Source organism: Panicum virgatum, chromosome 8K (genome assembly GCF_016808335.1).
Source record: "Panicum virgatum strain AP13 chromosome 8K, P.virgatum_v5, whole genome shotgun sequence".
Taxonomy (NCBI): domain Eukaryota; kingdom Viridiplantae; phylum Streptophyta; class Magnoliopsida; order Poales; family Poaceae; genus Panicum; species Panicum virgatum.
This window is the reverse complement of record NC_053143.1, coordinates 27,824,015-27,836,928: the sequence shown is the minus strand read 5'-3', so window position 1 is coordinate 27,836,928 and position 12,914 is coordinate 27,824,015. Positions and strand designations below refer to the sequence as shown.

At 45.7% G+C, this 12,914-nt stretch overlaps 1 protein-coding gene and 2 long non-coding RNA genes across 3 annotated transcripts; 1 reads left to right on the top strand and 2 right to left on the bottom strand.

Annotated features, from left to right (window-relative positions):
* LOC120644329 (TBC1 domain family member 13-like) lies at nt 1–6,032 on the bottom strand. The gene is made up of 9 exons (XM_039920935.1): nt 5,612–6,032; nt 5,421–5,516; nt 3,418–3,522; nt 2,920–3,072; nt 2,053–2,136; nt 1,834–1,962; nt 1,443–1,622; nt 642–758; nt 1–560 (listed from the first exon to the last, which is right to left on the bottom strand). Exons 1-9 carry the CDS (start codon nt 5,885–5,887, stop codon nt 396–398), a joined length of 1,305 nt encoding a protein of 434 aa, XP_039776869.1. The 5' UTR covers nt 5,888–6,032; the 3' UTR covers nt 1–395.
* Nucleotides 6,033–6,317: 285 nt separating this feature from the next.
* On the bottom strand, nt 6,318–9,623 carry LOC120644328. Its single transcript, XR_005663630.1, has 2 exons — nt 9,084–9,623; nt 6,318–6,497 (listed from the first exon to the last, which is right to left on the bottom strand). It is a non-coding gene; the product is annotated as an uncharacterized LOC120644328 (long non-coding RNA).
* Nucleotides 7,737–8,714, top strand: LOC120644327. Its single transcript, XR_005663628.1, has 2 exons — nt 7,737–8,227; nt 8,320–8,714. It is a non-coding gene; the product is annotated as an uncharacterized LOC120644327 (long non-coding RNA).
* Nucleotides 9,624–12,914: the final 3,291 nt, after the last annotated feature.

The window sequence follows — 12,914 nt, the reverse complement described above, 5'->3', positions numbered from 1 at the left end:
TCTAAAACAATTCACCACAGCAATCACTATTTCACCTTCTTGATCAGGCTTTTCTACACATTGTAATAATTCTTAAATATTAAAAAAATGCACTGCAAAAGATAGCACTCCTTTTTTACTACAGCGGAAACCTATCCAGCAGCATGTATCTTCACTTGGATGGAATGCAATCATTCCTTCTTTTACTGTACTGAAAGCTGGAAGGAGCCCAGGAGTGTTTTCGATGTATACTAAAACAGAATTTCTACTCAGAGTCTCGGACTGACTGGCCACACCAAAAAGGGCGAAACAGAACATAAAGGCAATGCCAAACGCCACTCTAGGAACACCGATATGTTCCAAGCTATCAACAAGGACAAAACTGAAATACAGGTATGAGGGAAGACATTGAACCACTAGCCGGCAACTGTCCCTCTCAATCGGTTGGCGATGTGGAGGAGGTGATCGATGTTAGTAGCTGGGTAATGCTGCAGCAACTGGATATTGGCAGTGAAGTCTCCAGCCAACAGCCGCTTCCGGACTAGGATGAGCATGGCACAGCATATCCTCATCAGTGTGTCCTGCATGAGAGCATGCAAAGTATTAGCCCCGAACTCTGCTGGGAAAATGCGCACAGATATAGTTTGGAGGTGGTAACATACCGGTGGGCCTTCCGGATCGCCCAAGATAGCATCCCAAATATGTATACATACATTGAAACTGAACTCCATCGTCAACAGCAACGTGATCCATCTAAACCCATAATATTGTGGGTACACCTATACATTGAACAACGAACAATTATCAATCTTGATCTGCTAAAGAAAATTGGTATCAACACCAACAGTGCAGCTGGAGAAAAATAAGACATGTCACGTATCATCCTTTGAAAGTTTTTTAGTGTGTATAGTTGCCATAGATGCAAGAACCCCTGTACCCAAAAGTTGCTAAACACCAGTGTATTTTACAGTTAGCAATTCAATTATTTTAGAGTTAGCAACACAATTACTACATACCTTTTGTAATTTGCATATTGCACATTTAACCTAAGCAATTATCCAAGGGAAAGATCCACCATCTATAACCAGCAACTACAAATAAGATATTCTGTTATGATGAATATTCAATCTTATCATTTGATTGAAACCCAGAATACCAGGAATCTGTAAGATGTGTTGCACAAATATAAACTTAGTGATTTATGTCAACACAAACTGTATACCCACTTAATCTTATTCAGTTTCTGCTAACATCATTGATAATGAGAAGTATAATTCAGCTATAGATGAAAACATAAGAATGGGATAGCAAAGCTGTGTTGATGCAATTACAAATGCAATTTCTTAGTATGAAAGAAGAATAATTATGAAAACGTTGCAGCAGATAATTCTCATCTCCACAAAATCCAGAAATTCATAATTCTGGACAGATAGCACCAGAAATCTAGTACTGAAATTACCTACCTTAGTAGTAACCTCCATGTGACGCCATAGCTCTTCATCATGTCGCTTCAAGAGTTGGGACAGCTTTGACAGTGTAGATCGAATACCCACACTGCTATTGTCAAGATGCTTGCAATAATTGTCTCTAAAACCACTCAACAACTCAACAAAGCAAAAGTATGTGTCTGCTTCAACTGAAGCCTACATTTCCAAAAATGGGTAATTCAGTTGATGAATATCATGTGACATCAATAATCAATAGAATAATTCTGAGTAATACATAAAAAATGAACAGATTATAGATTAATAAATAGTATGGTGTCTACCTCGGCAAGGAGGTATAGGGTATCTCAATATCTAGGGACCTAGTAGACAATCATGGAAAAAAATAATTCATGGCTGAAGAACTTACTGAACTACTTGGGTCAGGGTCATTCTTTAATACGTAGAATAGAGGTGCCAAAACTTCATTCATTCCTTGCACATATCTTATGCTGGGGTTCAATTTTGAAAAGATAATCAGAATACGCCTCAGAGAATCCTGATAGGAGTTCAAATGATCAGTACAAACAATACGTTCCTATTGGTAGAACAGGCAACAGTAAGAACACCATAAACACTGAATGCCAACCTGGTTCGACTTAGCTGAGAAAAATGGCATATCCAGATGTGTTCGCTTTACATCTCGATCTATTTGTTCTAATATCTCTGAGTCCTGAAACATATGTTTACAAGATTTGCAACTAAATGATGAAAGGAAAACTTTTTGTACATCCACTTCATATTCATGCAGCAAAATAGAACTGTTCAGTGGACATCAACTGTACAAGTAAGAGAGCCTTGAGCAAAATAAAAGTCAGAAGAATAACTTTTCCATGTTCTTTCCTCTTAGCTTTCATTATACTTCCTGTTCTTGATAAAACCAAAAGGGAAAAAATGAATTAAGATTGGTTCAGCCTAAGTATACAACTCCGAAGCTTGACAGCCGAAACAACATGCAAGTTGTAGTAGTGTCTAATGATACGATCAAAAAGACCGAACAGGTACAAGATATTGATGTATTGGTGTTGCGCAACACAATGATAGATTACCGGGAGGGTAAATACACATCTCACACACTCCAATTCACATGCAGACAAAGAAAACAATGATAACATTCCAAGTTTTATTCAACAATGAAGAGAGCAATTTCCAAGTTTCGAACACGAAGAAATTCAACAATAAATCCAAATAAAGAGAGCAAGAAAGCAGAGCTTCATGTGAAAATTCGGAGAAACACAAACCCACATTGGCACACAGTGCTCGTAGCATAGGAAAATTGCGTCATAAAGGTGGCAAAGCATTTTGGTGTTATTTTGTGTCATTCGAGCCAATTCCGTGCCAGAAAGTACATAGTAGTGTGCTAGGAAACAAGCCAGTTACCACAGGTTTTGCAAACCATGCATACAAACTTAATTTCTTCAAATGCATCACTCTCAAAGCTAATATGAAACAGTACCTGAAAATATTGGTTCCATAAGCTAGATTTACCAGAGCTTAAAGGATGCTCTTCATTAGTAACCTTCAATCTCGGAAGCAAGCCAGTCCTCTCCATATTTAGTTCTTTTTTTCTTGACAGCTTTGATTCCTCGATTCTCCGTAGTTTTTCCGACTGAACACAAGAAGGATGTCGTAAGAACTATCATAAAAAGAACCACTTAGTAGAAAAGGCTCTGGGTTATGCTATTATTAAGGTTCGAAAGAACTTTTAACTGAAATCTATGGTGAAAGTTACTCAATTAAGTCTCTTTGCTTCATACTACCAGTTGACTTTTCATACTTTACGTACATTCTTGATTTTTTTTTTTGGATAAAACAAACACACCTATTGTCTTACCAAACAACAAGCAGATTTTTACACAGTTCTAGATGTTAACCTAATATAATGTGTACACAGATAACTAGGGGTGATGGATCTTCACTGTTTGATACTTCGAGACTGGCAACTGTAACTTACAGGATTTAGAAGAAACTCTTCGTTGTATGCACTGTATTGGTTCCGCTTCTTTTCTAACTCATAGGGCCATAAACCACGATCAGTTGGCAAATACCCTAAGAGAAGCTGCACACTATAAATATAGTAGAATAAATTTCTCGCGTACATTGCTAGATAACAAAAATAATATAAATGCACAAAAGGACTGAAAAAAGCTCCTAGAATGCATGCTTAATCATGACCCTTCACAAAACAGATGGTACAAAGATTGGGGTCAATGTAAAGTGCAACACAAGCAATTCTAAATCCACACCATTAAATTTTGAACACCTATTGAGTTGCATGCACCGACCAGTTCAACCCAAAAGCTTAACCTGATGAGGAGAGGTGAGCAATTCACTTATATTCCAACACTCCCCCTCACGTGGAGGCTCCCTCAGGCACAGCTGATGGGGAGAGGTGGGCAATTCACTTATATTCCAACACTCCCCCTCAAGTGGAGGCTCCCTCAGGCCTCAGACGTGGAATAGGAGCAAGCGGCAATTATTTTATTTAATTGCGCTAACCAGGATTCGAACTCGAGACCTATGGCTTTGATACCATATTGAGTTGCATGCACCGACCAGTTCAACCCAAAAGCTTAAACTGAGGGGGAGAGGTGGGCAATTCACTTATATTCCAACAACACTAGCTTAAGCAATTTCTAGTGTACGCAGATGATTAGCATGCTCACGACAAGATTAACATATATAAGATATAGCCCACCAGAGTAGAGTTATAAGGTTACAAACAAATAAGAAAAACTTCAAATCCTAACCAACGTAAAGAAGGCAAGTTTATAGGTCATAGCAGAGTACAGTATAATTTAGTTTACACAAGAGATTGCAGTTCAAACTACTAGTAGACCATGTATAGGGCATGATTTTTCAGTTCAAACTATTAGAGAGACCACATGTATAGAGCATGACCCTGATGTTCACAATCTGTCAAAGCTCAGCTTTTACAGATACATATATGAAAGATATCATATTAACAAGACAAACCACTTGTAATATTTTGTGAGTGGGTGCTTTTTTCACTAAAAAGGTCCATGTAGGTACATGAAGGACTATCATGAGTTTGGTCCTTCAAGCTGTTAAAAAACTTGAGCTTCAAGAAAAATTGAAAAAATGTTATGGGCCTAGCACATCTAACAGATATTCACAAGATGGGTTCTGGCATAACATTTTGCAAAAATATCTTTCATTCTAGGGCCATCTCTCTTCACAGAAGCAACCACAACATGATTCAACTGAAAATATAAAAGCCGGGGCACTACAAACCTTGTCCCTTCTTCATTTACCACACAACCCTGATCTATCACCATAAAATTAGACAATAGGAAACTTGATTTCAATGTCCTAAGTCAACCAGTGCAACATGACATTTAGCATATGTCAGCTATGCAGAACTGAGCAAACAGACCACATTTTAGACAGTGACGTTGCTTATGGCCCTGTTTGGTTTGTTTGCGATAGGAGGTATCACAAACTTTGACCAATAATTAGGGGTATTAAATAAAAGCAATTTACAAAACTAACTTCACAACCTTGCACTACTTCGCGAGACGAATCTAATGAGACCTTCGACCGCACGATTAGATGCTAGGCCAATCATCAATTAATTACCGTCATTGGATTCGTCGTGAAAAATTACACTCATACGTGAAAAGGTTTTGCAAATAAACTTCGTTTAATACTTCATGCATACAAGATTCCCTTTTTGCGATAGGTGCGATAGGTGGAACCAAAAAGGGCCTATGTACCTCACTTCCCCAATTCCTCTTGGAATCATAGACTCTCAACTCCTCAAGCAGTGCATAAAGGATCTCTGGTTCACTTACACAGTCTCCATCATTACTAACAAGTCGTGCACAAAAGCCCTGCACTATAATTGAGAAATGGAGAACTCCCAACTCTACTCAGGGCACAGACCACAGCAGAAACCACATAACCATAAGAGGGAAAGAGATTGCGAGTGGGGACCTTCCACACGACCGGTCGCACGCCTGCGCCGCCGTCGGGCACGCCAAGGCAGGCCAGCCGCCGCAGCTCCCCCATGTTCACCACCTTCTTCAACAGCTGCACGCACGCACACACAGCAACGGAGTCAGCCAAACATGAAAACCCCAGCCAGAATCCAAGCTAGCACCGAAACCCCTCTCCCCAGGACGCACCGCGGCCTTGAAGTCGGCGAGCAGATGCGCCCGCAGGGCTGCAGCCCCGGCGCCGCCCTCATCCTCCTCATCCCCTCGCCCGCGCCCCCGCACCGCCTGCTCGTAGGACGGCGGCGGCGGCACGGGCGTGTCAGACGCGGGGGTCGGCGGGGGCTTGGGGGGCGGCGGCGGGGCAAGGTCGACACCGTAAGGGTCCGGCGGGGCCGGCGCCGGCGGGGGCGCGGACCAAATCGGGCTGTTGAGCCACTCCGGCACCGCCCTCCCCTTCTTCCGCATCCCGCACCCAAGATGATCGGGGAAGCCGCCTCGCCGCAGCGCTAGGAGGAGTGGGAGTCGCTGCCGCCGCCGGCCGCGTGGGAGGTGGTGGTCAGGTGCGAGGAAGGGTCTGGAAGAAGAAGGGAAAAGAGAGGGTATGGCGCAGATCTCGAAACTGCAAGTGGCTAGTTGCACCGCTCCTGCAGTGGGGTGGGATGGCGGGGCCCAGTGGTAAGAGACAGTGGTCGCACGGGAGGGTGCGTTTGCTTGCCCTGATCATACGGATATTATTGATATCGTATTTATTTTTATATTTATATTTAAATACGGAGTCGGATATAGATAGTACTAGAAACATGACGCGGCACGCCGCGCCCCGCGCCATATTCCCAGTGTTGGGTTTGAGGATGATATTTGTTTCCTTTAGAGTCACCTTAGCGATGTTTTTCTAATCCTAAATACTTGAGATATAGCACGTGGAATGTCACAACACGATATTGTTTCAGCTTTCATTCAAATTATCTGCCTGTCACTCTAATTCTTTGTGTTCAACTTATGGTGGAACGGAGAGCTGCCATGAACTTTGCCCGGGCTCCATCCATATATCTCCTGGTTCTGCATGTGCACGTCCCTGAAACACCATACTTGTTGAGTAAGAATGCAATCCATATACATGATTACAAATTCTGAGACCAACGGACACAAGCTCAGAATATTCATATGATTCTTTGGTGCTGGGGAATGACAACTGTTGAAATGAATAACTATATGGAAAACAAAAGAATATAAATGAGAAATGATGTGTAGATTGAGTGCTCAAGAAATTTATTGTTTGTAAAATTAAACCATTGGGAATTGCTAATCTATTTTGTTGCATAGTACTGATTGTTATTTCAACAAACTGCAATTCTTTACTGACTTAACATTATATATATGCCATATGTATAAGAACTATCTTGCATGTTAGAGCTGAATATTAAGAAGATGCACATGCACTGACAAGCACTGAAGCAGTGACAATAATGCTCTTCCTTGAGGATTCTTTCAGGCAGCTCTCCGTGGGCCATTTTCAAGAAGAAAAAAAATAGTCTGAATGACACAACACATCTCAAAACACGAAACGTGCGCTCAAATCGAGCAAAATTATTGGGCCACATCGTCTGCATTTCTCAGCCGTTGGATCTTGCATCTACGGTGAAAATCAGCGCGCGGCGCGCTTACTCAGCCATCTTCCCGACGCTTCGGGCGGCGGCCACGACGGCCCCTTGCGAGTCACGGCCGAGGTTCACCAAACCGGTGGGAACCGGTCCGGTTTGACCGGTTACCGGTCAAACCGGTCCGGCCCGGTTCCGGTTTGGTCCGGTACCCAACCGGCCAAAATTCAAAATTTAAATTTAAATTCAAAAAATGAAAAAATTCCTAAAAATACTTCAAGGTGTAATGAATCTAATAGTCTCAAATTTTCTCAAAAAATCGTTCATTTAGTATAGTTTGCGGAGATTTAAAGTTAAATTAAAAAAGAAAAAGAAAAAATAGGCTGGCCCATTAAGTCCCACAGGTCAAACCGGTCAAACCGGCCGGTAAACCGGTCAAACCGGTCGGTAAACCGGTAAACCGGTTGCACGGGAGCTTTTGAATTTGGATTTGAATTCAAACCGGTCAAACCGGCCGGTAAACCGGTCGGAACCGGTTGCACGGGATTTTTTTGAATTTATTTGAATTTGGATTTGAATTCAACCGGTTTCCACCGGTTACCGGTCAAACCGGTCCGGTAAACCGCTACTGGAGGGCGGCGGTTTAACCGGACCGGTCAGTTTGGTTAACCTGGTCACGGCACGGCATGCTTCTTCCCTGCTGCTCCTCCAGCCAATCCACCATCTATTCCCCACCCGAACATGCAGAGGAGCTCGCGACAGTCGCATCGGCGACGCAGCGCGACATTCCACGCCCAAATCCAGCAGTGTTTCGGCTGATAGTTCGGTCGCTTCCTTCCTCGCTGCTCCTCTCCTCTTCCCTGCCGGCCCTCCTCTCGCAGTGTCTCGCGTCGTTCCCTATCGACTGTGCGAGCCCTCCCTTTATTGCTGCTGCGTATGGGGGCAGCAGCCGCTCCGCCAATATTGCCGCGCTCGCAGCTGTGGCAGATGATAGCAGACAGCGACATCAGCCCATTCGAGCTATGCCACGGGCACGCACCTGGTGCTTAAACGTGCACCCGTGCCAGCAAGCTCGGAAATGCTTGCGTGCAATTGCACATGTTGAATCGATGTGACTATGTGAGTACAGGAGATGCACATGATGTGCTCGATGATTTGATTATGAGAGATGACGCTACTAGTTCTGCTCCCCCGTGTCTCTTGCAGTGTAAAGTGTATTCGATTGATTGTAATTTACTGCAGTATCAGATATAGCAATAAGTGCCGACGACACTGATTATGTGCTACATCAAAATCCAGTGGAGTGCCGCCAGGTTCAAGCAAAGCTATTGGGCGCTCAGCTCTCTTCCTCAAGATGATGGCAAAGAAGGTCTGATGATCCCCTGGCAATTCATTTGTTCAAGGTTGATTTCTGTTTTTGCATCTCATCCATTTCGCTTGTGTCTGCTAACAAGTTCAACTCGTATGTCCAAGGAGGAGACTCAAGGAGAAGGATTGGCATGGCTCTCACCTCCCTTGCTTAATAGGTGCTCTCTCCTTGAGATGTGTTTGCTTTTAAGCTGGTGGAAGGAAAAAAAGGTAGGAAAGAAAAACTCTGTATGGCACATGAAACATATTTGAGTAATTATTTATCCAGCTTACTGTCGTAATATTAAGAAATGCACTGATTATAGTGGATTTTGTTTCAAGATAAATCAGAGGGTACCTAAAACTATAACTATACTGAAGTTAGTCCAAGGATACAAGTACATAGTCGTTCCATGGATACATATGATTTATGTTTGGTATTTTCCGTACATAAATAGATTGTTCTTAGCACAATCACGTGACAAGCTGTAAGGCCAGCTAATTGTTGATGGCAAGCAGCTGCACATCCTTACAAATTTGCATGACACTTCCTAGCAAGTCAGACGTATGTGGCCCCACGGTATTCACGCTGGCTTAGCAAAGCCCTTAAGCGCGGCAACGCCGCGTGTTGATTCTAGTGAAGTAGGAGAAAGGGGCGCATCTGTCTCCTTGAGACAATCCTAAATTCACCACTTAAAGGAGGAGCTCCAACGCACCCTTAGCAGCAACCAGCAGTGGCATTTCGTCGAGTAACTTGCATGCGTGCTCCTGACCACCGTTCTCCAGCATCATTTATTTACTGGACTAAGGGGGAGCTTAGCTAGATGGAACAACTGTGGTGGCGGACAATGTGGGGGAGGTTGAGCGCATGGTGTGTAGGCACCACGAGCAAGCGCGCTCTCATCCCAAGTCCATGGCTGGGTCGGTGGAATCGAGGAGGTCACTGCTCGGCGGAAAATTTTTCGAAGCCGGGCCACCGGATGGGTGACGGGCAAGCAGTGCTGCGCCATCATGGACTCTCTAGCAGGAGAGCGCCCTGGCAGCCACCTGCTTGCCGGCCCTCGGGCAGACAGAGCAGCCTCGCCTCTCTCGTAGCCTCTGAGCGCACTCGTTTGCATCGCCGACGCCACTCGAAGATTCCGCGGCGGCCGCAGCAGCAGATGCCGCCGGGATGGAGGCCGTGGTGGTCGGCGGGGGCGGGGACGGCCGGAGCAAGCGGGGCCGGGTGAAGGGTGCAGTCCCAGCGCGCGGCGGAGGAGGAGGACGACGGCCGGGGTGGGTTCCCCTCACGGCGGCTAGCGAGCCCCCTCGTGGTGGGTCCCCCTTGCGGCGGCCGGCGAGCCTCCTCGCGGCGGAGCAGCGGCCGGCGAACCCCGTCGCGGCTGGTGGAGGAGCGCGCCGTGGAGGGCACGAGGCGTCGGGCGGAGGAGTGAGACAGGCTAGAGCCAGGAGGGGAAAGAGACTGATTGGGGGAATGGAGAGGCCGAATGAGGCGAGCTAGCGGCGGTGGCGCCGCGCCGGAGCGGTGGCGGGCAGCGGACCATGAGATTCCAGACACTTCGCGAGAACACATTCCTACCGTCCGATCAGAATCGCACGGGTGAAAAATAAAGGTGACGTGGCCGAACGAGCGCCCAATTTTAGCCTGATCCAGGGTCAGCTTTCGTCTTATAGAGATTAGTTTTTATTGAATAAAATTGTAATGGATATTGACATCATAAAAATATAACTTTTGAGCATTCGGATACGAATCAGTCACGGATATTGGATACTTAAAATCGAATACAGATGGATAAATGCCCTTCCAGACCAGATCGAATTCGAATACGGTCGGAAAATATCTGTACCATTTACATCCCTAGTCTCGGTGGTGGCGGACGAGAAGTCTTGTAGTCGGGAATGTTTGAATAGAGTTGTCTGTCAAAATTGTAAAAACTACATTAATATCTTAAAGCATCTTCAATATTTTTTAATATTTTTTTCAAAACTTGTTATTTGTCAACTTTACAAATATGTATATGCTGGGAAGAGACTTCACCAAGTAGTAGAAAGAGAGGGCACCGAAGGTCACACAAGAACAGATGAGAAGTGCTCAATCCGAGCGAGAGCCCCTTTGACCCAGCCATATATATAGGAGGGGAGTGAGGTGACAATTTGCCCCTGACCCCTGACAAATACAAAAATTACAAATAGACCCCTGGGCCGCCACATGAGGCCCATTTATAATATAGGCTGGGGCATTCCCCCAACACTAGCCCCTTAGCTACTTTGGTTTGATGGATACAACAAAGCACATTAGCTGAATATACAAGGAGTGGCCCAGATCCATCTATGGCTTCGGAGTCTGGTTCTCAGGCGCTGACACCCTTGGTGCTGGACGAGTCTTGTCGCACCTTCGGATCACTCTTTGTCGTAGCCGATGTAGTCGAAGCAAGGGATGCAACATCTTCGGTTCTCCACTCTCGAGCGCCAGACAAGACTTGATGCGCCAGGTGATGCTAGCCCGCGAACTGTGTCGACGAAGGCGAAGACCGAAGTCGTCGTTGCCGAAGTCGAAGGCGAGCTCCTCGGGTCGAACTGTGTCGACGAGGGTGAAGGCCGAAGTCGTCCTCGCCGAAGTCGTCCTCGCCGAAGTCGAAGGCAAGCCCCTTGGGTCGAGCTGTGTCGATGAGGGTGAAGGCCGAAGTCATCCTCGCCGAAGTCGAAGGCGCGCCCCTTGGGTCGAACTGTGTCGACGAGGGCGAAGACTGAAGTAGTCAATGCCAAAGCCGAAGGCGGGTCCCTCGAGTCGAACTGTGTCGAGGAGGGCGAAGGCCGAAGTCGTCCTCGCCGAAGTCGATAGCGAGCCCCTCTAGTCAAACTCTGTCGATGAGGGCGAATCCGAAGTAGTCGTTGTCGAAGTCGAAGGCGAGCCCCTCGGGTCACGAGGACGAAGGGCGAAGTCATCATTGAAGCCGAAATGACGAGCACCGGGCAAGACTTGTTCGCCAGAGTTGCTAAGCCCCTGGCCCCACTATAGCCCCTCTTGTCTGGGGTTCGTGGTGGAGGCAGCATAGAAGTGACAAGCCTATTTTGGACGAAGATCTGAGCTTAAGCATGGAGACACAGGCGCGGAGCCAGCAAAATAGTTCGGACACCCCCAACATGCTCTTCGCGCGAGATGGCTTTCCTGCCTTTGGCTTTACGCATGGAAGGACTTTAATGTATCGGAAGTGAAGCTTAGGGGGGCGGGACCCATTCAGGGCATGCGACCCGTGCTTACTTCTTTCAAGCGTCTATGCTTGTTACGCGCCGATGACTCCCCTCTCCGCTCGACGAAGAGGGATAGATGCTTCGGTGCATATCTGTTTTGACGGGATACTTTTTCCCGGGGGCCTTGTTTAGATTTCACAAGGGAGTTGCATGAGGGTTTTGCCTCGTTAAAAATCACTAATATGGAATCGGAGATAAAATTTTCCCACTCCTAAGTTAATTCACCTGCAAAAACATGTCATTTCGTTTCTCATTTATTACAACGCCTTCGGCTTTTGAGCTCGGAGGGGTTCCATCCTTTCCTTTTGCTTTACGCGCGACATGTCTTTTCTTGCCTTCGGCATTTTGCACGACAGGACTTTCTTTGCCTTTGGATTTCACTGACGTGATTTTCCTTGCCTTCGGCTTTCACACGACAGGAATTTCCTTATGCTGCCTCTGGCTCTTTAGCACGGGTAGGTCATACCTAGCCTTCGGCATTTCACACGACAGGACTTTCTCGCCTTTGGCTTTACGCACAGAAGGACTTCTCTGCCTTCGGCTTTACGCACAATAGGACTTCTTTGCCTTCGGCTTTTTGCAAGACAGGACTTTCCTTGCCTTCGGCTTTCGCACGACATGACTTTTCTTAGGCTGCCTCCGGCTCTTTAGTACGGGTAGGTCATACCTAGCCTTCGGCATTTCATACGACAATACTTTCCCGCCTTCGGCAACACATAGAAGGATTTCTCTGCCTTCGGCTTTACGCACAATACGGCTTCTCTTCCTTCGGCTTTTCGCACGACAGGACTTTCCTTTATGGTTGGGATATTTTTGCTCCCCGCCGTAGTTCAATGCAGTGCAACATGATGCGATGATTGCATTATGAGATGAATGAATGAATGTATGCTATTGCAATGAGTAAAGAGCGAAGAGTTGGCCTAAATCAAGGCCCAACTTTCGGGTGAGTCCCACTGTTATTTGATAGAAATCCCATAAGTTGACTGCAATTAAGCAGTACCGAAGGCTTAGTGAACCTTTGCGAGATCCCGACATAGCCATTTCATATATAACTTAGCTTGCTTCGGGGTGAAAACCAATAGCCTGAAGGAGGATCTTGCATAAAACTTGAATAACTGAAGCCCTATATATACTCTCTTCGGGGTGAAAGCCAATAGCCCGAAGAATGAAATCTCATGCGCATGGGACTTGCTTGCCAACGAAGAGGAGACAAAACATCTGAAACTATTGGTTGAATGCCATTCTTATGAACTGAAGACTATGAATCATTTAGTTGCAGAAGCTCCGAAGCATAG